At 38.5% G+C, this 19,561-nt stretch overlaps 2 protein-coding genes and 1 pseudogene across 7 annotated transcripts; all 3 read right to left on the bottom strand.

The window, feature by feature from the left end:
- Positions 1–1,607: 1,607 nt before the first annotated feature.
- Positions 1,608–10,192, bottom strand: LOC116296266 (uncharacterized). Of its 3 annotated transcripts, XM_031704271.2 has the most exons (6): positions 5,881–6,076; positions 5,435–5,490; positions 4,997–5,081; positions 4,123–4,353; positions 3,902–4,044; positions 1,608–3,477 (listed from the first exon to the last, which is right to left on the bottom strand). In XM_031704271.2, exons 3-6 carry the CDS (start codon positions 5,070–5,072, stop codon positions 2,617–2,619), a joined length of 1,311 nt encoding a protein of 436 aa, XP_031560131.1. In that variant the 5' UTR covers positions 5,073–5,081; positions 5,435–5,490; positions 5,881–6,076; the 3' UTR covers positions 1,608–2,616. The 3 variants fall into 3 exon arrangements, with proteins under 3 accessions (XP_031560131.1, XP_031560129.1, XP_031560130.1); XM_031704269.2 differs by lacking the exons at positions 5,435–5,490; positions 5,881–6,076 and adding an exon at positions 10,070–10,192; XM_031704270.2 differs by lacking the exon at positions 5,435–5,490.
- A 220-nt stretch (positions 10,193–10,412) lies between these two features.
- Positions 10,413–14,103, bottom strand: LOC116296267 (uncharacterized; annotated as a pseudogene). The gene is made up of 4 exons (XR_016121146.1): positions 13,776–14,103; positions 13,069–13,299; positions 12,452–12,596; positions 10,413–11,430 (listed from the first exon to the last, which is right to left on the bottom strand). The product of XR_016121146.1 is annotated as an uncharacterized LOC116296267 (transcript).
- A 1,779-nt stretch (positions 14,104–15,882) lies between these two features.
- Positions 15,883–19,060, bottom strand: LOC116296268 (SMAD family member 6). 3 transcript variants are annotated; one of them, XM_031704274.2, is made up of 5 exons: positions 18,928–19,060; positions 18,391–18,839; positions 18,220–18,288; positions 18,059–18,130; positions 15,883–17,809 (listed from the first exon to the last, which is right to left on the bottom strand). In XM_031704274.2, exons 2-5 carry the CDS (start codon positions 18,782–18,784, stop codon positions 17,235–17,237), a joined length of 1,110 nt encoding a protein of 369 aa, XP_031560134.1. In that variant the 5' UTR covers positions 18,785–18,839; positions 18,928–19,060; the 3' UTR covers positions 15,883–17,234. The 3 variants fall into 3 exon arrangements, with proteins under 3 accessions (XP_031560134.1, XP_031560135.1, XP_031560133.1); XM_031704275.2 differs by having other exon boundaries at positions 18,391–18,708; XM_031704273.2 differs by having other exon boundaries at positions 18,391–19,060.
- Between the last annotated feature and the right edge of the window lie 501 nt (positions 19,061–19,561).

Raw genomic sequence — 19,561 nt, 5'->3', positions numbered from 1 at the left:
TCCAGTGGCTGGTATCAACCACAATTTTCATAGATGAATTGATCAAAAAAGAAGAAAAAACGTTGTAAATCAAACTCCTTAAGCAATGAGTATTTTGGGATTGAGGTTCAGAACATCCTGACCTGTCCAGGGGCGGATCCTGGATTTTTTTGTTTCTTTTTTTGTTTGTGTGTGTGTGTGTTTTGTGTTTTGTTTTTGTTTGGGGGGTGGGGGTGGGGATGGGGGTGGAGGTTGGGGTGGGGGTGGGGGTTTGTCCCAAATACACATTTTGCATCACTTCAAAAAGTAACGAAATCAGAAGCCAGGATTATGGTCACCATGTGTACGAAACCGGAAAAAGTATAGCAGCCAATAGCATGGCTTGCTTTGTTGTGCGACGCGGCAAAGCTTCAAAAGTGAAACATTGACATAGATGATTGACATTTTCTTCCTTCCTTCCTCCTTGTTGGGCATAGACATTTGAGGGCGTGCGCTGCCGTTTCTAATTTTGAAGTTCGCCCCGAACTATTTTTAATGCAAATGAATCAAGGTTTCTGTTACCACTAGTCGACACGCATCAACAACGTGGTCATGAAGGCTGCCATCACAAATAATAAAATAAGGATTTAAAAAACTCTTCAATATTATAATACTTTGTAGACAGAAACTACTAGTTTTATGGCGAGTAATTCTGCCTCTTTCTTCTCTCTTGAAAGCTTTTTAATACGAATAAAGACGTTGCTAAGTAACCGTTAGTGTTAGTTAGCATCTCGACCATCAGCGGAATATGTGCAAGCAATATGTGGGCAGTAAGGTGTGGGCAGGCAGAGTGCATGTAGGTAAATAAACCTGTGTGACGTCAGTGTGGGCAGCAGTGTCATGTGATTTGTGTCAAGTGATCACGAGTCAGATTAAGTGATCCCCCGCGACTGAAACTTAAAATTAGCGCTTTCACACCGCTACTAACTACATCCTTTGCCGTGCCGGTCGTTGTGGGTAATAAAGTATTTTGAAATCGATATATAAAATAACCACTTGAATATGACTCATAAAATAGGCATCATGTATTGTCTTTTTCTATGCAAAAAAGCCAATCCGACCATCTTAGATTACTCCTCTGTTTCACTTATCACGTCTTGAACCGCAACTCTAGAATCTTCTTTTAATTTTATTCTTATTCAAATGTTTTTCATTCGTCTGGAAGTCACAAATAATAGTGATATTTAGGCCCAACAATAAGATGACTAATTAAAAGGATTCTGGAAATGAATAGTAGAATCAAGATTGCGTAATAATAGCAAAGGAGAATTTAATGTCTCTTCTACGAGGGGACTGAAATTTTACGAAATGGTGATAAAAATGAAAAGGAATGAAAAGTCACGAGACCAGTTTTGGAGGGTACCTGTATTCTGACGCGTGCAAACACATCAAAATGTCGCGCCTAAACTTTGTGATCCCTTTAGTTAACATCGTATTAGATCCCTCTGTGTTTCGCGATCAGTTTTGTTATCGTTTAGTGTTCTATTTTATTTTTTTTCCTCCCTATTTTCATATATATATTTTGTCGGAAATCGATGTTTTTTTAATCAATATTTAATAATAGGTGCGACGACAATAGATAGGACGCGTAGAAGAAAAACAACTTTTTATCAAGGATTTATGGAAACTGTGCTAAAGCGAATTACTAATGTCTACGAAACTGTATCTCAACACCGCATGCATGTTTTATGTTTTGTGCATTCAAAATTTACATTTCAATTTTTATTGTTGCTATTTCGACGTTTGCGCGTTTGTTTTTCTATTTAAGGTCGCCGGTCAATTGGTAGTCATGACGATATGATAAAACCAACTGCTTACTAACACCTTTGAGTGAACTTTGTGACACCGTGCACTGTCTTTGAAGACCCACGCGTTTATGCTTCCCCGTGAAATGTTTTTTTCTTTTTTCTCTTTTCTTTTTGTCATCCGTCTTCTGTCATCTGGAAATCATCAGGTATCAAGTGTAATAAAGTTCAGGTCCTTCATGGTCTCTTGCAGGTATCATAAACAACGAATCACATGATCAAAGTAAACATGATTCAATATCACAAGAATATAGCGATATTTCTGCTAATTATTTACTATCACCGCTTATTTTACCTTTAAAAACACGCACGGGGATGTACGAAAAAAACTGTACTCGCTACAGCACGAGGTTTCTTTATGTGGCATAGAGCACGAGGGCCGTGACAGCTGCCAAGTATACCTGCCTGCTTCTATTTATTTCTTATTAACAGTGGACGCGATAAAACTAACGACTTTCCTAGAAGTCTATTGCGGGTTTAACATCCATACACTTGCTCGTCCTCAGAAGCAAGCATCCGCTTAACCGTCTTTACAGACAGTGTTGTTTTCTAATTATTTAAGAACATTTTATTACAAAAATTTTACTTTCTATTACCAGTAATATTTAACAACTATCTTCGGTTACAATTGGATGATTGGTTGTCGTTTTCGGTTGTCGTGTTTGGCCACGTGCCAAGACCCAGCAGTAGACAACATCCCAGTGAGGTCTATTCTGGAGCGTCACGCGGAATTACAGTAAACAATTAGCTTGCTCATAAATCTATGATCGTGTCTTGTAGCATTGGGCTGAGACTAGAACGATGTATCTTCGATCTGTGACTGTCTTGCAGCTTGATCTTCATTACCAGGACTCATGTGAAGGGCTTGTTCATTGAGTACGTTATTAGGCCTGGAATCTAGTTTGTTTTCATAGATGTCAGGCTCCTCACAAGACTCTAGTTCCTCGTTCCCAGTCCTCCTCTTATTGATATTCATCATGAGGCGTTCACCAACTTTAGTAATAATGAAAAAGAATATGAACCCAAACACAATAATGCCGACTGAAGTGCCAATCAACCAGGGTGTAAGAGGGACCAGGCAAAACGCGCTTACCAAGGCCACTGTATCGATGATATAAATGAGAGCAGCAAGGACCAAGCGATGGAAATGGGTACCAATAACAGAACCCAAGGGGGCACCAAACACCACGATGGGTACACATACACCCATGAATTCCCAGGCTTCCTTAGAGATCCCCCCATCCATCATCACGTGTCTCCAGTAGAAACCAACCAGTGTGTTTCCCGCCATTAAGATGACTGACGTAGGCGTGGCTGTTTTCTCTGTCACGCGGAAAAGTAACGTCAACACGCTGAAGCTACAGATATCCAAACCACTTCCGGCGAATGAAGAAAATATTCCACCAACGAAGCCAGTGAGAAAGAGGACAATTCCCTTCCAGATTTTGAAGTCAGGGATGGTTTTGTACGTTGTTCGTTTTCTGTATCGGTTGAGGAGAAAAAGAGCGAACGCAAAAGTGAACCAGATGCAGACAAAACACATTTTCTTGTATGGCGGAGTGAGGACTGGGTCTATGACGTGTAAACCAAAAATCATACCAGCCACTCCTCCCAGAGAACAGAAGATTAACGATGCGTACTCAAGACGAACTTTCTGTAAACAACAAATAAAAAAATTGAATGGGTAGCCATGACAACACGGGATACCATCTGCTGATTGGCTTCCTTCCGTCCTGCCTCTGAACCAATCAAACTGCAGGAACTTGCGATTTCCAATCAGTGTCAAGGTCCTGCATTGAGGTGGGAGAGACGCCATTCTACCCTGGGGAATGTAATCCTGCGGAATGCTACTTGAACAGGGAAACAACCTGTCTATTAGTGAGTCACGCAATAGTCCCTTTTCTCATTCAGTAAATACCGCTTTGTTTTATGACTGCAGACTCATCTGCACAGGTTTGACCTCGCTTAAGAGCAAATCATTTGCAAAAGTCAACTGTAATGTAAAGAATGTGCAAGTTCTAAAAGACCAATGTTTTGAAATCCCACGGACTTTAGGGTCACGTGAGCTGTTCACTCACCATAAAGAAGATAGTGATTGCAGCAGCCGACATCCCACATGACTGAATCATGAGCGAGAAGTCACGTGCTACACTTGGTTTGATGTTGAATGCCAAGGTCATGACGGGATAAGCTACAGCACCTCCTCCTTCGCTTGTCATTCCTGTTGGGAAAGTGAATGGGTGATCACTTCGGACAATGTGTCACTTGGGGCAGTGGGTCACTCATGTAGCATACAAACCTGCAATCATGGAGCCGAATATCATGGTAATACTCATGTAGTACTTGTCTAGAAACAGATGCCAAAGATCGTACTTGATGAAGATTCCCCACCAGAAAAAGTGGAAGAACAAGGCGGGTAAAAGAAGACCCACAACACGACGATGTTTGACCAGGACAACTTTGTACCATGGAGTGTAGTCATTCAGACTCTCTCTCAGTGCTGTTTCATGTCTCATGCTCAATGACTGACCTGTTCAAAAGAAGATGTAAGATTCTTGGGATGACTGAGTAAAGTATCTGGCATTATTCGATTCTAAGTCGAGTACCAAACATCAAACGAAATCTGGACGGCGACGATGTCGTTACCAAACAGTAGGCATATGAAACAACATAGACAACGAACTAACAGACTAAAGCAGCTAGCCTTAAAGACATCCAAGAAAAAGTTAAAAGACAACACGTTAGAAAGGTATTTCAGTTAATGCCATTTTGAAATCGTTTATTTTGTTGTAGTCTTTTATAAGTTTTAGACTTTAACTTTAGCCATTCACCATGGATATTTATCTAATATAGTTTATATTCAAAATATATTCTAATCAGATTTCTACATTATCAAAGTGGGACAATAATAGCATCGTATATTTAAAATCAATATTGCATGTAAATTAGTATTGTAAGCCTGTGAAGAACACCTAATAAAGTATGAGAGTTAAAAACTTAGAATGGTACGGACAGATAGATGAAAAGGAATTGATGTATGGATAAGAAGGCACGTATTGGATACATGGGGCGGAGTGGAATGGTATGGTATGATATGGTAAGTAATATGATTGAATAAATAGATGCAAACCCATGTGATAGTTGGATGGATAGATATATCGAACAAGAGTTACCTTCCCAGAAATACTTTTTTAACCATTTGATACATCGAGGGGGCCTGTTTCTCGGCTCGGTGACCTTAGGCTCCATCTTATCAACCTGTAAACAACGAAAACACAGCAATTTATATTTTGCGATTGCTGTGGGCCAGAAAAAAAACAGTCGCCAAGGCAGATAACTTGGTTTAACCCGGCTTCAAAAAGAATCTAAAAAAGTAAATGTCCCAGTTAGGTACTTCAAGTAAGCATTTGTTCTATGGATAAAGGAAAGTAAATCAAGTGTGATTAAGTGCCTCTTGTAAGTTTATGAAGTACTGTCATTTTCTCCCATCAAGACCATTTATGGGTATATGCAGTCAGTTATTATTCTTGTATTCATTATGTGTCTGTGTGTTATTCAGAAAACGAAATAGATATTACAGCAATTGCACTAACATCGTTTCAAATTCATACCGGAATATGGGTACCAATGAGAAACAACAACTTTTCTTTCTTTGCACGTGAATACTCTACAAGTAATAGTTTAAAAAAAGTTCAAGTGACGGTAACCCTCCTGCAACACTAAAAACTTGTCACTATAGTAGCCATACTAAAACGCAGTTGAATTGGGTGTTAAAAGTAGAGATGGACCGGCCCTGCCAGATGACTAGTGACCAATAAAACATTCGATAACTTACTTATACTTATACTTATCAACACAGCTATAGTATTTATGTGGTATAGAGTCTAGTTGATTGACTGGGTCCAGTAGATGGAAAGTTCTTTTACATAAAGAAGTGCAAGTGTGCATTAGAATCAGAACTTAGGGATTAGAACTTAGCACCTGATGAAAGGAATGCCACTCAAAAATCCCAACCTTGCGCGCGATCGTACTTTCCTTAGTGCAATCTATCACCAACCTTGATGCTGGCTGGCTTCATTTACGTGGTAAAGGTTTCTTTACATGTTACAAAAACGTGCATATAAAGTTTGAGAAAATTCCATGTTGTTGTGAGCTAGCTTTCTCTGATCACATTCACATCGCCCATAGTGGAATTCTGACTTGGTATGCAACATGAACTGGCTGTATAATTAAAACTTCTATCACTAACCTGAGCAGCAGTGACGTACGTACGTACACCTGTCAGATTTTGATTGAGTTCAGCTAATGAGGCTACGTATATATTGGTACGATGAGAATCGTTTGCACGCAATAATGAGTTTACACTTGATGTACTAAAGAGAGTGTCATTAATAATAGACGAACAATACGAATGAACGTCAACATTAGCCTGATACAAACAACACCTGATGGAGCTGATTAGTATTTTAAAAATGTTTAGATAAATCACGTTTAAACAGATAAATAGATGATTTGTCGAGTTGCCTTCAAAGAGTGTTTTGGCTATGCAGCAACCAAGCTGCGTGTTGTGCAGGCAATCCTTGATTGCGAGCGGATAATTTCAATTGCAAGTGCTCTTGAATAGTAAATCTGTGAAGAACTTAAAGCTAATTTCTTACTCTGAAACCAAGTTGGTCTTTAACACCTTGGAAAGTGAATAACATAAGCTGCTGACATGACAAGACTGACTTATCATTCAATATAGAATGAAATGGGTTACCTAGTTAGACTATAGTTCATGACATGAAGAAGCGAAAAAGTTCACTCAATCCCCTCACTACTAATACTTTTGAAAGACTAATATAAATTTATTTAGATAATACCGATTATCAGTGTGAAGTGACTTTCTTTTGTAAGTTATGATTTAAAACGAAATAGAAGTAGTAAAGATGGAAAAGAGAGAGAAAGATGAAGAAGGACTGTGCTGAAAAACGGAATGCGCGCGGTGGATTTGAGCAAGGCGTGGCTCAGTTGGCTAGTGATGGTTGGATCCTCAGGGTCTCTACATCTGTTTCGACTTCTCTCTTCTTACCGCGTAATGTTAGCTTTAGATTTCCATAATAATGAGTATTGATAGTTTGTGACCAGGTTAAAGGGCGCACCGTCGAACGCTCTAACGCAGCACTGTTTCGAAGTAAAATGAATTATCTTCACTTGTTACCAAAAGAGATATTCTTGTTACCTTACCTTGATCAATCGTAGTGTTCGTTCTGATGTATGACAGAAATGTAATCGTATCAACAAATGGGTATTCAAAGTTGACAAATAATAGGCATGTTGTATCATTATCGACTCTGGCCTTATATGGCCATTGAAGGATTAACTAGGATTAACATACCGCGCTAAGTTTGAGTTTTCCGATTCACTGGTTCTACACGCGAAAGCGTTCGGAGCTAATCCGAGTGTGGACTATGAAACAAAAACGTGTAGATGGGGCGGTAGCGAGAGTCAAGTTGTTGGGGGGGGGGGGTAGGGAGAGTAAATTTGGAAAGATAAATTAGACATGTGTACACCCCGGTGAAGCCTTATTTTGTTAAAGAATCTATTTTGTTTGTATCATATAAGAACTAAGTTTTGCACGCGCTTTACTGTTCTGTTCGATTATAATGGACTATAAATAAAAGCAAACAGTCAATGACTTTCATAGTCTTTTTGGCTCTTATAAGAACCTTTTTTCAATGTTTGAACAAGGATTTTGTTATTGAAGTCTTTGTCTTAAATCCTCTGCCAATTTGTTATCCAAACTTATCCAAACTTTCTGTCACTGATTCTTCGAGCTGTAAGTAAAAACAAGTAACACTGATGGTTCCAGTGATTCATAACATTCATAACATTAACAGTAAACTCATACTCGAATACGGCATCTTATAGTTTATTCGATGCCAACATACTATACACAATCCGAATAACACTGATGATTCGAGGGATTCAAGTATACTCAAGTATTCCAATAAGCATGAAGCAAACCATTGGAATTCATACAGAATGCGCATCATATTGAGACATGCATTAGACTGCATTTCGGCATCGCCCATCGCTCTCACATGCTATGTTGACGTCTATATCTACCTACATTTATCTTTATTATCCTTAACGCCATGAATATTACAAGAATATTATGATGCAGCATAAAACAAAGCGTTCACTGCACCAACCTTTGATTTTCTGAAATAGCTGTAGAGTTAGAAATGGTATCAGTAAACTGAGCAGCAGTGATGTACGTAAGCCAGTCAGCTTTTGATTGAGTTAAACTAAAGATAGGCTGAACTCAGTATATATTGGTATGATGACAATCATTTACACGCAATTATGATTTAACACTTCATGTACTGCATGAATAATAACAATAGTAATGATGAAAACTTATCATGATAACGCCCATATCCATATAGCTCATAAAGGCGCTTTACAATAATAGTGAAATAACTGGGGAAATTTTAAAAAATCTAAGAAATCTAAGTGACAGGTAATATAAAATCTAAGCAGAATCTAAATGTAATGGACAACCATATAGTGATATACACTCAATTGAAGAATCGTTGTCGGGTTCAGAAACATAGAACATAAAAGCTGAGACCGAAATGGCACATTGGAAATGACATAATTATATTATAATTTATTCACTTGCGCCATCCATGCAGTCGGTTTAGAATGCTAAACGAGTATTCAGAACAGTGGATGATGCCACGGGTCGCCGGTCACAGCATGCGTCTAATTAACGTACTTCCCATGTGCCATTTCGGTCTCAGCTTCTATGTTCTATGTTTCTGAACCCGACAACGATTCTTCAATTGAGTGTATAAATGAACATTTAATAAAGAATCTAGGAAATTTAAAAGAATATCATGAAAATCTAGTGTCTCTTATTAGCAACGATAGGCCTTATTGAAGAAGTGTGTTTTTAACTGCTTCTCGAATATATCAAATGAACTCTCTGTTGAACCACAGGTAGCCCAAGCTTGGTTTATGTGGTGTCCTGTTATAAGGAAATGTATGGAGATTCATCAAAAATTTCAATAAGATCTTTGAAACGTGAAATAAAGCCTCGAAATTTTATCCAATCATTGAGAAATAGCACTTCTTTTGAACTGCGTGGTTATTTTTTGAATTTAGCCCGTTTTAAGATTTTTTCCCCCACCAGTAAGAAATCTTACTTACTGGTGGGGGAAAAAATCTTAAAACGGGCTAAATTCGAAAAATAACCACACAGAGCAAAAGAAGTGCTATTTCTCAATGATTGGATAAAATTTCGAGGCTTTATTTCACGTTTCAAGGATTCTATTGAATTTTTGATGAATCTCCATACATTTCCTTATAACAGGACACCACAGAAACCTGTGGTTCAACAGAGAGTTCCATAATGACTGCACACTAAGGCCTTGTAGCCTGCACGACTTTTCAGGAGTGGTCTGTATATACATCATATATATCATCAGTTTTATCAGTGTGGATTGACTTTCTGTTGTAAGTTATGATTTAAAACGAAATAGAAGTAGTAAAGATGGAAAAGAGAGAGAAAGATGAAGAAGGACTGCGCCCAAAGTTCCTTCCGGTTATACAATCGCCAATCACCAAACGCCATTCGCCCCTTCAAACTTCTTTTGAAATAGCTGTATATAAAACTGAGTTGAAAGAGTTTGAGTGGATGTCATCTACCTGTCCTTTTAAGGTTTACCCGCCGTGTATCGTATCATGCACCCCATCGCACCTATAGCTGACGTGTCACTTGCATCCATTACATGTCGCACTAACGCTACACAACCACCCGTGCGTTTATGCCCGTGCCAATCTTCCCCGTCCCCGATCGAAACCAACCAAGAACGCCTGGCTGCCTTTGCAATGCAGCCTAAATGTTGCGTTAACGAGTTAGTGCTAATCTTCCTCTCATCATTAAAATGTTGGCAACAAAATCAAAGTTTGTGAAGCTGTCAAATAAACTTACAGTTTGTGCATTACAGACTAATCAGGAAAGTGTTCTTGGCAGAAAATATATAAATGTTCCTCGGTTTAGCGGATATGATGATTCTAAATCATGGAAAAGCTTTTCAAAAAAGTTTTCTCAACTAGATACATGACTTGACTCGCATAATAACATCACGCATTTGATCCATTGAACGAGAATGGTGAACGTGATCAGTTTAGTTGACTCACGTCCATTGCTTTAGTCGTTCAATTGAGCGATTCACTTTATCCTAACTTCTACTAACCTTTGTTATTCCATACAAGTTAATAAGTTCGTTCTCTTCCATTAACTGTGGTTACTACAAACTATTTCACGAGCTAACTTGTTTGCCGTACTCAGTTATTGTTGTAAAACCTACCTTACTGTAGTCGTATCAATACCTAAATCAACAAGCCATGACCACAGATTTGTCATTTAGATCATCTATCCTTAATTATATCCGCCTCATTCAACCAATATCAATAGAGTCACATAACTTTGCTGTTCACAATAGAGTAAAGGAAAGAATTAATGGATCCTACTCCAAAGATCAATTTAATTCTACTGGCTACCACATTCCCATTGGAAATGAAATAGTTTCCTACAAACACTAACTATATAATAATGCCTGTTTTCAAGTATTATATAAGGATTAGAAGAGAGTTTTTCTTGCATTAAGTGGACGGTGAAAACATTACATGCGGTGAGGCGTGAATGTGCTGGGGAGGTTAACGGAACCACGCTATAAGTAATATACTCTTTAATAAGGTTCTTTTTATCTCACTAACAATAGTGACGACCAAATCTGTGTATTGTCTTAGACTAATCTAACTGTTGGTCATGTATGGCTACATTAAGTAGATCAGCAACATCACAGCCGAGTCTCCTTCTCTGTATGTTGGTCATCGTGGTTTTCTTGATCTCTTGCTGCTTTTAACTCATTAATATTCATCAGTCTTTCCCCGATCTTTGTCAATAAAAAGAAGAAAAGGAATCCAAAGATGATGATACCAACAGATGTCACGGTCAGCTCAGGTGTTTGTGGCACGAGGAAGAAAGCTGTTATCAAGGCAACGGTATCTGTGACGTACACCCAGGCAGCAAGGACCAAGCGATGGAAATGGGTACCAATAACAGAACCCAAGGGGCACCAAACACCACGATGGGTACACATACACCCATGAATTCCCAGGCTTCCTTAGAGATCCTCCCATCCATCATCACGTGTCTCCAGTAGAAACCAACCAGTGTGTTTCCCGCCATTAAGATGACTGACGTAGGCGTGGCTGTTTTCTCTGTCACGCGGAAAAGTAACGTCAACACGCTGAAGCTACAGATATCCAAACCACTTCCGGCGAATGAAGAAAATATTCCACCAACGAAGCCAGTGAGAAAGAGGACATTTCCCTTCCAGATTTTGAAGTCAGGGATGGTTTTGTACGTTGTTCGTTTTCTGTATCGGTTGAGGAGGAAAAGAGCGAACGCAAAAGTGAACCAGATGCAAACAAAACACATCTTCTTGTATGGCGTAGTGAGGACTGGGTCTATGACGTGTAAACCAAAAATCATACCAACCACTCCTCCCAGAGAACAAAAGATCAGGGAAAACTTATCGACTTGGACATGCTGTGAATATACCAGATGAAGGCAGTTGTTTAATTATAAATAATTTGAGAATAACGACAAAGACTAACGTGGCCTTACCCCCTACATACTATTATAGAACATTTATTTAGGCCCAGGTCTCCTGTATCACATGCAATTCTGCCTTCTAACTAACATCGATCGACGTGCTTTACTCATTTCTGGTGATCATTGTGATACAATTATAATAATAATAACCTTTACTTATACACGGAGTCATTTTTTGGAGGAAATATCTTTCCACGTGCAATAAGCTCCTCGGGACGTGAAGCTCTTTTGAAATGCCTCACATTGTGGACGCTTAACAAAGGAATTGTCATTCACGCCCCTGAGATTATAGGAACGTACCGCGATTCAATCGACTAAAGCTTTCATGAACATATTCCGGTATTTCTTTGTTAATCGTCAAGTTAAGCATGTGTTTTTTTGGTTGTTTGGAACGTCTTTCTTTCAAAGTCTCCCAGTTTAGGTTTTGGAGGATGTCCGTAGAAGGAACGCTAAAGAATCAACGACTTGTAAATTGTTAGAAGTACTTGATTGAGGAGAATTTGCTTCAGTCTTTTGAGAACAGCAAGAGTTTTATCTTACTAGAGATGTCGGATACATGTGTTTCCCAATTCATTTTCTCATCTAAGTGTACGCCCAGGCATTTTTACGCGCTCAATGTTTGCCCCATCAAGATTAAAACTTCTGTCTAGTGCCAATAAACATACAGTTATTAGAATCAAGCCACTGCTTCAATTCCTTAAGGAATGCGCTCAATGTTTGCCCCATCAAGATTAAAACTTCTGTCTAGTGCCAATAAACATACAGTTATTAGAATCAAGCCACTGCTTCAATTCCTTAAGGTCATTATTGCTAGGGACTGGTCCCTTGAGGCATAAGTTAAATTGGTGTCATCAGCATACATTAGCGCTATAGAAGAAAGATTACAATTTGGTAGGCCATTAATGTAGTAGCACGTAGCTCGTATTAATAGGGTCACGTGAGCTGTTTCACTCACCATAAAGAAGATAGTGAAGGCAGCAGCCGACATCCCACATGACTGAATCATGAACGAGAAGTCACGTGCTACACTTGGTTTGATGTTGAATGCTAAGGCCATGACGGGATAAGCTATTGATGCTCCTCCTTCGCTTGTCATTCCACTGGTGGGGAAAAAAATCCTTAAAACGGGCTAAATTCAAAAAATAACCACGCAGAGCGAAAGAAGTGCTATTTCTCAATGATAGGGTAAAATTTCCAGGCTTTATTTCACGTTTTGATGATTTTATTGAAATTTTTGATGATTCCCCATACATTTCCTTATAACAGGACACCACAGAAACCAAGCTTGGGCTACCTGTGTGGGAATTAGTGAAATATCTTGTTCAGTATGCGTGACGTAAGTATTATATAACGCGCGTTCTGATTGGCTGCCTACCATAAGGATGGATGTGGAGCGCGCAGGTGATTGTGCAACTCTTTCGCTTCTTTCGTGATTAGTAACCCCCCTTGTGGATCCAGAGCTAAATAAATGCGCGTTAACTGAGCATTGACTAGTCATTCCTCAACATTACACTAGTACTTGAACACAGACTAACACTCATGCAGTAATTAATACTCATGTAGCATACAAACCTGCAATCATGGAGCCGAATATCATGGTAATACTCATGTAGTACTTGTCTAGAAACAGATGCCAAAGATCGTACTTGATGAAGATTCCCCACCAGAAAAAGTGGAAGAACAAGGCGGGTAAAAGAAGACCAACAACACGACGATGTTTGACCAGGACAACTTTGTACCATGGAGTGTTGTCATTCAGACTCTCTCTCAGTGCTGTTTCATGTCTCATGCTCAATGACTGACCTGCAAAGATAATTGCGCATAAACTAATCCTTAAATAAGTCAGTTAAGACAAAATATTTTTATGTCATCCAAAAAAGCAGAAGCGTAGACAGAAAAACTCAAGACAGTGCGCCGGAGATTGTTGAAATTTTCAAAAAGTTGGTACATATATAAGTGAAGGAATGGTCAAAAAAAGGATGGTTCTTTATCCCTGGATCTTTGTAGTACCGATTTTCATTTGGTTCCTTGGCTATTTTTCATTGCAATTTTGGAGTTTTCTAAAAGGCCATAATTTTTGATCATTACCAAGTAATAAAACAAGTTAACCCTTTTTACAAGGCATTTGGATTTATTCTTTTTACGGGTTAATCACGGCAAAGAAATTTTTTTATCAAATTTCGTTGGTTAATTGTGATGGTGAATGAGGACGGCCTCCATGTAGTACCAGACTTACCAACAGTTCAGTTAACTTGTATTTAAGCTAATACTCTCATTACCTTCCCAAAAGTATTTCTTGAACCACGTCGCAATAACAAGAAAATTGTTCCTCGGGAATGACTCAGCAGCTTCCCTTGCGGGAGACGTGGAATCATCATAGTTCTGTTCCTTTTCAGGCATGACCATTTACCACTCTTTTCACTGCTAGATACGCGCTGAACAAGACAACAGTCGCAATACGAAAGTATATTGCCCAATTTCCCTGTCGCGACTGTCTCAAACCTCACGTAGCAATGAAAAGAGTGATAAGGGGTAGTTTGCTGCTTATGTAAAAATAGACCAAGGGTTTTCTGACTCGCGTTCTCGTCAGGGCTGTACCTCCCACCAACTGGCGATGAACAGCTAAACATGCGAAAATAATAAACAGTCATTTTTGTGGTCATTTTTTTGTAAATGCACTGAAATAAATATCAGGACGAATGGCGCTATAATAACTACAATATAATTTATCTGTTAAAAGATAAGGAGATAAAATTGTACACTAATTACTAATCTCCTGAGCTCATTTCCAACTTCAACTCTTTTTATTTCATGTTTTTAACGTAACATGATTATAAGACACTTTTAGTATTATACTGAACTTAGCAACTAGCCTTTTCGCACGGCAATTACAGCTTGCCATCACTGAGGTGTGTAAGGTAATGATAAGAACAAGGGTAAGGACTCTCAATATACCAATAATTTTGAAGTGCCACCCAATTGTTTACTTCTTCAATATCTGTTAGTGGCAGTTTACTATGGCAATTAAACGTTCTACTGAAGAACGACGCAGAGTTAACAAATGATAAACATCTTAATGTCAGCATTCATGGAAATCCTTACTGCAGGAGAAATATGTTCTACTGAGAACGACGGACTGAGTTAACAAAAGATAAGCATGAAAAAAAAAAAAAAAAAAGAAATAAAAATCTCTATTTGAGTGTCTAGTCGTTCTAGCGCATTCGCACTAATTGGGGACACTTCTCGCTCACGCGAACTACCACTTCCCCATTCAATATTCTATGCACACAACGCTCAACTAACATGTTGATTTTTACGGAGGGAGGAAACCGGAGAACCCGGAGAGAACCCTCGTAGCATAGGAGAGAACAACACATCAAACAAACTCAATTCACATGTGGCGACCGCAGGGCTTGAACCTGAGACCCGACCCGTAGGACTCACTGCGGTGAAAGACGACGCGTTAGCCGCGAACGCCACCCATGCCACTCTAAATGTCAGAAGTGGGATTCAAACCCACGACTCCATTAGGACACCAGAACGCCTGCTCCCAAGCAACTTAGGAAGGATTAACCTTGAGTTTGACGCCGTAGACCGCTTGGCCTTCCTGAATGTTATTACTCATGGATATCCTTATTGCAAGAGAAATATATTCAAAGTTGTCAAAGATTAATCAGATACGATACTACCAAAAGAAATATTTTTTCTTTTCTTTGTCTCTCTTTATTCTAGCTGTGGCCAAAGTGGGTGGGGATTGTCCGGCTTCAACCATCCATTACTGATATTCATTTATAAGCAGAATGAATGCATGGAAGCCGGTATCTGGCCTCTGTTTTCCAGCAATAGAGTTTGATCATCTCGTTTATGGCAACCATGAATCTTCAGTTAACAAGCAAAAAAATACTCAAAATTATTAAAAGAATCCATTCTACATCCATTCTACGAGTATTACAAACTTATTGTTAACAAGAACAATGTCTGAATAGTGATGGGGGGATGGGGGAGGTAGCAGGAAAGGAGGAGAGAATGTGGTAACCATGTAAGGCGAGGATTGGGGGAGCTACCAAGGGAGGAGGTTCCAGGGGAGGGGAGAGAATATGGTAACCATGTCAGGTGAGGATGGGGGGAGGTACCAAGGGAGGAGAGAGAATATGGTAAACATGTCAGGTGAGAATGGGAGGAGGTACCAGGGGAGGAGGAAGGAATATGTGAACCGTTTCAAGTAAAGATGGGGGGAGGTATAAGGGGAGGAGGGGAGAATATGGGATAAATCAATAAGTATTAAAAACCCTTAAAGAAAATAATAATTGTTTTTTCCAGCCATATATATTGATTAAGGTCAATTTACCATGATCAAACACAAAAAGAATTGTTTAGTCTACGATGTCTGTGGGAGACGATTTTAATAGCAAGCCTATCTCATGAATCTGAAAACAGTTTATGAATAAATGATTGTCAATTTAGGTCCTAGGGATCATAAAAGTGATGTTTTATTTTAGAAAAGACAGCTCACACAAACACAAGTACAGGATTACCTATAAAAATGTTCTAATTCAGATGCAAAAAAATTGGATCCGATTAATTCACTGTCATGGAAGTTATTCACTTTGAAAAGTGCTACTCTGTATTACATTGAACTTACCAATCAATATTGGAAAAGACTAGAATCTCTCTGAATTTCTCTGTTAAATTATATGTCTATCTATATATATAATATATGTCTATCTAATTGTATATATTTATCCAAAGTAGCCACAGATGATTGACTATATATATGTATATATATATATATATATATAAACATACAGTCAATCCCAAGAAGGTTGACCAAAATGAAATATACAAATATAACTAGCATAATTATGATCTTTGACAACCATGGTTCAAATACTGTGTTTTATAGCATAAAGAGGCAACAGAAACTTTTGAAGTGGTTCTAAGCTGTTAGGGGCTGCTGACATGACAGATATGTCTGTATAATATATATATATATATATATTTAAGGAATATAAAACGGTGCGCATCTATATACTATGACATAAGCACGTTGGAAGCTGTAGAGCAAGAGAGAAGTTGTATAGAAACAAGGCGTAGCCAAGTGTTTCTTTGACTTCTCGAGTGCTCTACAGCTCCCATCGTGTTTATGTCACAGCATATAGACACAAGCGGACGTTTTATATCGCTTTTATAAAACATTTTTGAATGATTTTGCACAAACATGTTTCTGTCCTCTGATATAAATGAGGTAGCCAGCCAATCAGTGCACTCGTTATATCTCAAATATTTTATAAATATAAATATAAATATACATATGCAAAACTGAAGTATATCGATATATCCATATTTCAAGATTATTTAAATAAAGCGATTTCCAATCAAAACTTGGCCAGATATCTAGTATTAATGCTCACACTGTACACTTTGGTTATATTTTACCATAAAGTTGTAATAAACCTTCATTAAAGCTATTTTTAGTTGGAAATTACCCAGAATGCACCTGATATATCGATATATTGATATATATATATTATTTGCAATATTTCTGCAAGCACAGTTCACACACACACACACACACACACACACACACACACACACACACACACACACACACACACACACACATATACATATATGCAGCGCTTGCAAAAATACTGCAAATTATATATATATATATGCATAATATATAATTTTATTGGATATGCTACAATAACTAAACCTTAGGTCGTCCGCTTCAATATTCAGACAACGAAATGAATTTCGATCCAACATGGACATGACGTGACAAACTGTCTGCGGTAAGAAGTGGAACAGGTATTTCCCCATCCTTTAGCAAAACTAACCCTCACACTGTGTGGCACGGAAAGTTTTACATCGTCACCATAAGACTGGCAAGTTCGCGGACTTTCGGTATAATCGTAGAGTTTTAGCGAGTATCCAGGAGGTACTTTATGTACAATAGTATTATGTCTACAAGTGAATTCAGAAGTTCTTTCAGATAACGTTGGTCCGTTAGCAAACAGCGAGAAATCACTTCTGTTATACATCCAAATACCATCTTCTTCCCTTGAAAGTTGAAGTCCAAAACCAATATGATTCCTTACTCTCTTTGTTGTGTCGGAAGCAATAGAATCTCCGTATAGTGCGGCTAAACACATTCCTTTTGCCTTGTTTGATACGGGTAGAGATTCATATATATTTAGAATGTTGTGGTGTTGATACTGATGGTAGAGTGGACCAATACGATCGTTATGCTCCCAATAAGCAACACAACACCAACTACGTTTTGGCCATTCTTTAGGATTTCTTGGGTGTTCTAGGAATTTTTTAGAATAGTACCGATGAAAAACAAGACACTTAATACAGACTCTTGTACAAATTATATATTAAATTTGACACTAGAAGGAGTTTGTCAAGAAAACTCGAAGTGTCTGGTAGGTAATGTAGAACACACACACACATGATCTCTTCCAAGGGCCGATGTATTTATATACAGTACTGTACTGGCTACTAGCCATTTATTATAGCTATTTTAATACACGAGGCAAGATTGTGTTTTACGTACCTGTCAGGGACAAAGGCATGGACGATACAGTTGGTTCCATCGATGTAGACGGCGTATAATTACTGACAAAACCTGCACGAACGAAGACAGATTCATTAAAATTTTACCATAACACAGCGACAACATATATAGAACTTATGTCTGCAAGAAGGCACGCTTACCTGAAGAAGATTCTTCTCTCTTCGTGTCATTCTTGCTCTTAACTGGTGTACTTCTTTTAGCTGGAAGTTCTTTCGAAAAAATAAAAATTGAAATAAAGAAAATGTATGGAGAAGGACAATAAGCGCATTACATTTGAAGTTTATAACATTTACAAATCACATTATACTCACCTATCTGTACGACTGCACTGTAGTGGTACGGATTGATACAAATTTTCTCATTTGTAACATCATGTCGTGAACATACGGCAAGATGCTTAAGTTCGCTCACAGACTGTATACCGGGGTGTCTAAATGTTCGATATACAATGAGATGCGGCTCGTGTATGATTCGTTTGCCGATTCTGTCATCACACGGATAGAAAACACAGCTCGACACATCACCTCCTCTCGACTGTAAAGCCTGCAGTAAAAACCCCAACTCACAAACTTTGAGTCGTTTGAGGATTGAATTCGTCGTGTCTTTGAGTTCCGCTATTTTGTCGCCGTCTAAGACACAGAATTTGAGAAGATTTTGAATCAGATGTGTATTGTGAAAGTTGGCCACAGTGAACAAGTTGAACATATAACATTGGTATGAAATCACTTCTTTTGAGTAGAGAGCTACAAGAAACGTATCCCTGTTGAAACGAACAATCCAAGTAAAGAGAAGATAGGAAGTATTTTATGTCTAGACGAAGTATATAAGGCCTGCTGCATTCTTAATACCTTGAAAATCGACCATTGCACAGTGAAGGTTGCTTGCCGACAGGACATAGCAAAACAAGCACTCTGATTGGTTATATCTTAGCACGTGGTCGTCTAGACATGTCGGCGTGTCGTGTGTGTCTGTTGCGTGCTATGAAAATACGCACTTTAATATCACAACTCGCTCGCTGATTGGCTAGTCTGGAGTCGAGCGGAAGTCAGTCCTTGACATGGCCCACAATGGTTCATTGCAATAAGTTTTCTTGTCTGAATCTAATGTGGGTTTGAAAAGATTTCACTTTTACCACGTGTAGTCCTTTGCTCCAGACATAACCCTGCACAGAATGACTCATTTCCATTGAGTGTTTTGTGCTTGTTCACAATTGCGTTTATATCATGCTAATCATCATCTTTATCATATACCAGATTACTATCGTTTGAGATAACTCAAAAAAACTATATTCTCAGCAAAAGGGATTTTGTATTTTATATTTAAAGGCCGATGATTGACGTGTCATAAGGAGTGCACGGTGGTAATATAATAGTGATCAAAAGTGATAATATTACTAGTATAGTGGGGTATAGTGTGACACTCGACGTCAATAACACCTCTATATATGGAGTAGGCGTGGTATATACAACCGTGTTTTTGATT

The sequence above is a fragment of the Actinia tenebrosa genome, unplaced genomic scaffold (assembly GCF_029948245.1).
Source record: "Actinia tenebrosa isolate PJP-AT-01 unplaced genomic scaffold, QUT_ActTen_1.0 PGA_scaffold4__44_contigs__length_22323623, whole genome shotgun sequence".
Lineage (NCBI taxonomy): Eukaryota > Metazoa > Cnidaria > Anthozoa > Actiniaria > Actiniidae > Actinia > Actinia tenebrosa.
The sequence above is the reverse complement of the archived record's forward strand: the minus strand, read 5'-3'. Positions and strand labels throughout refer to the sequence as shown.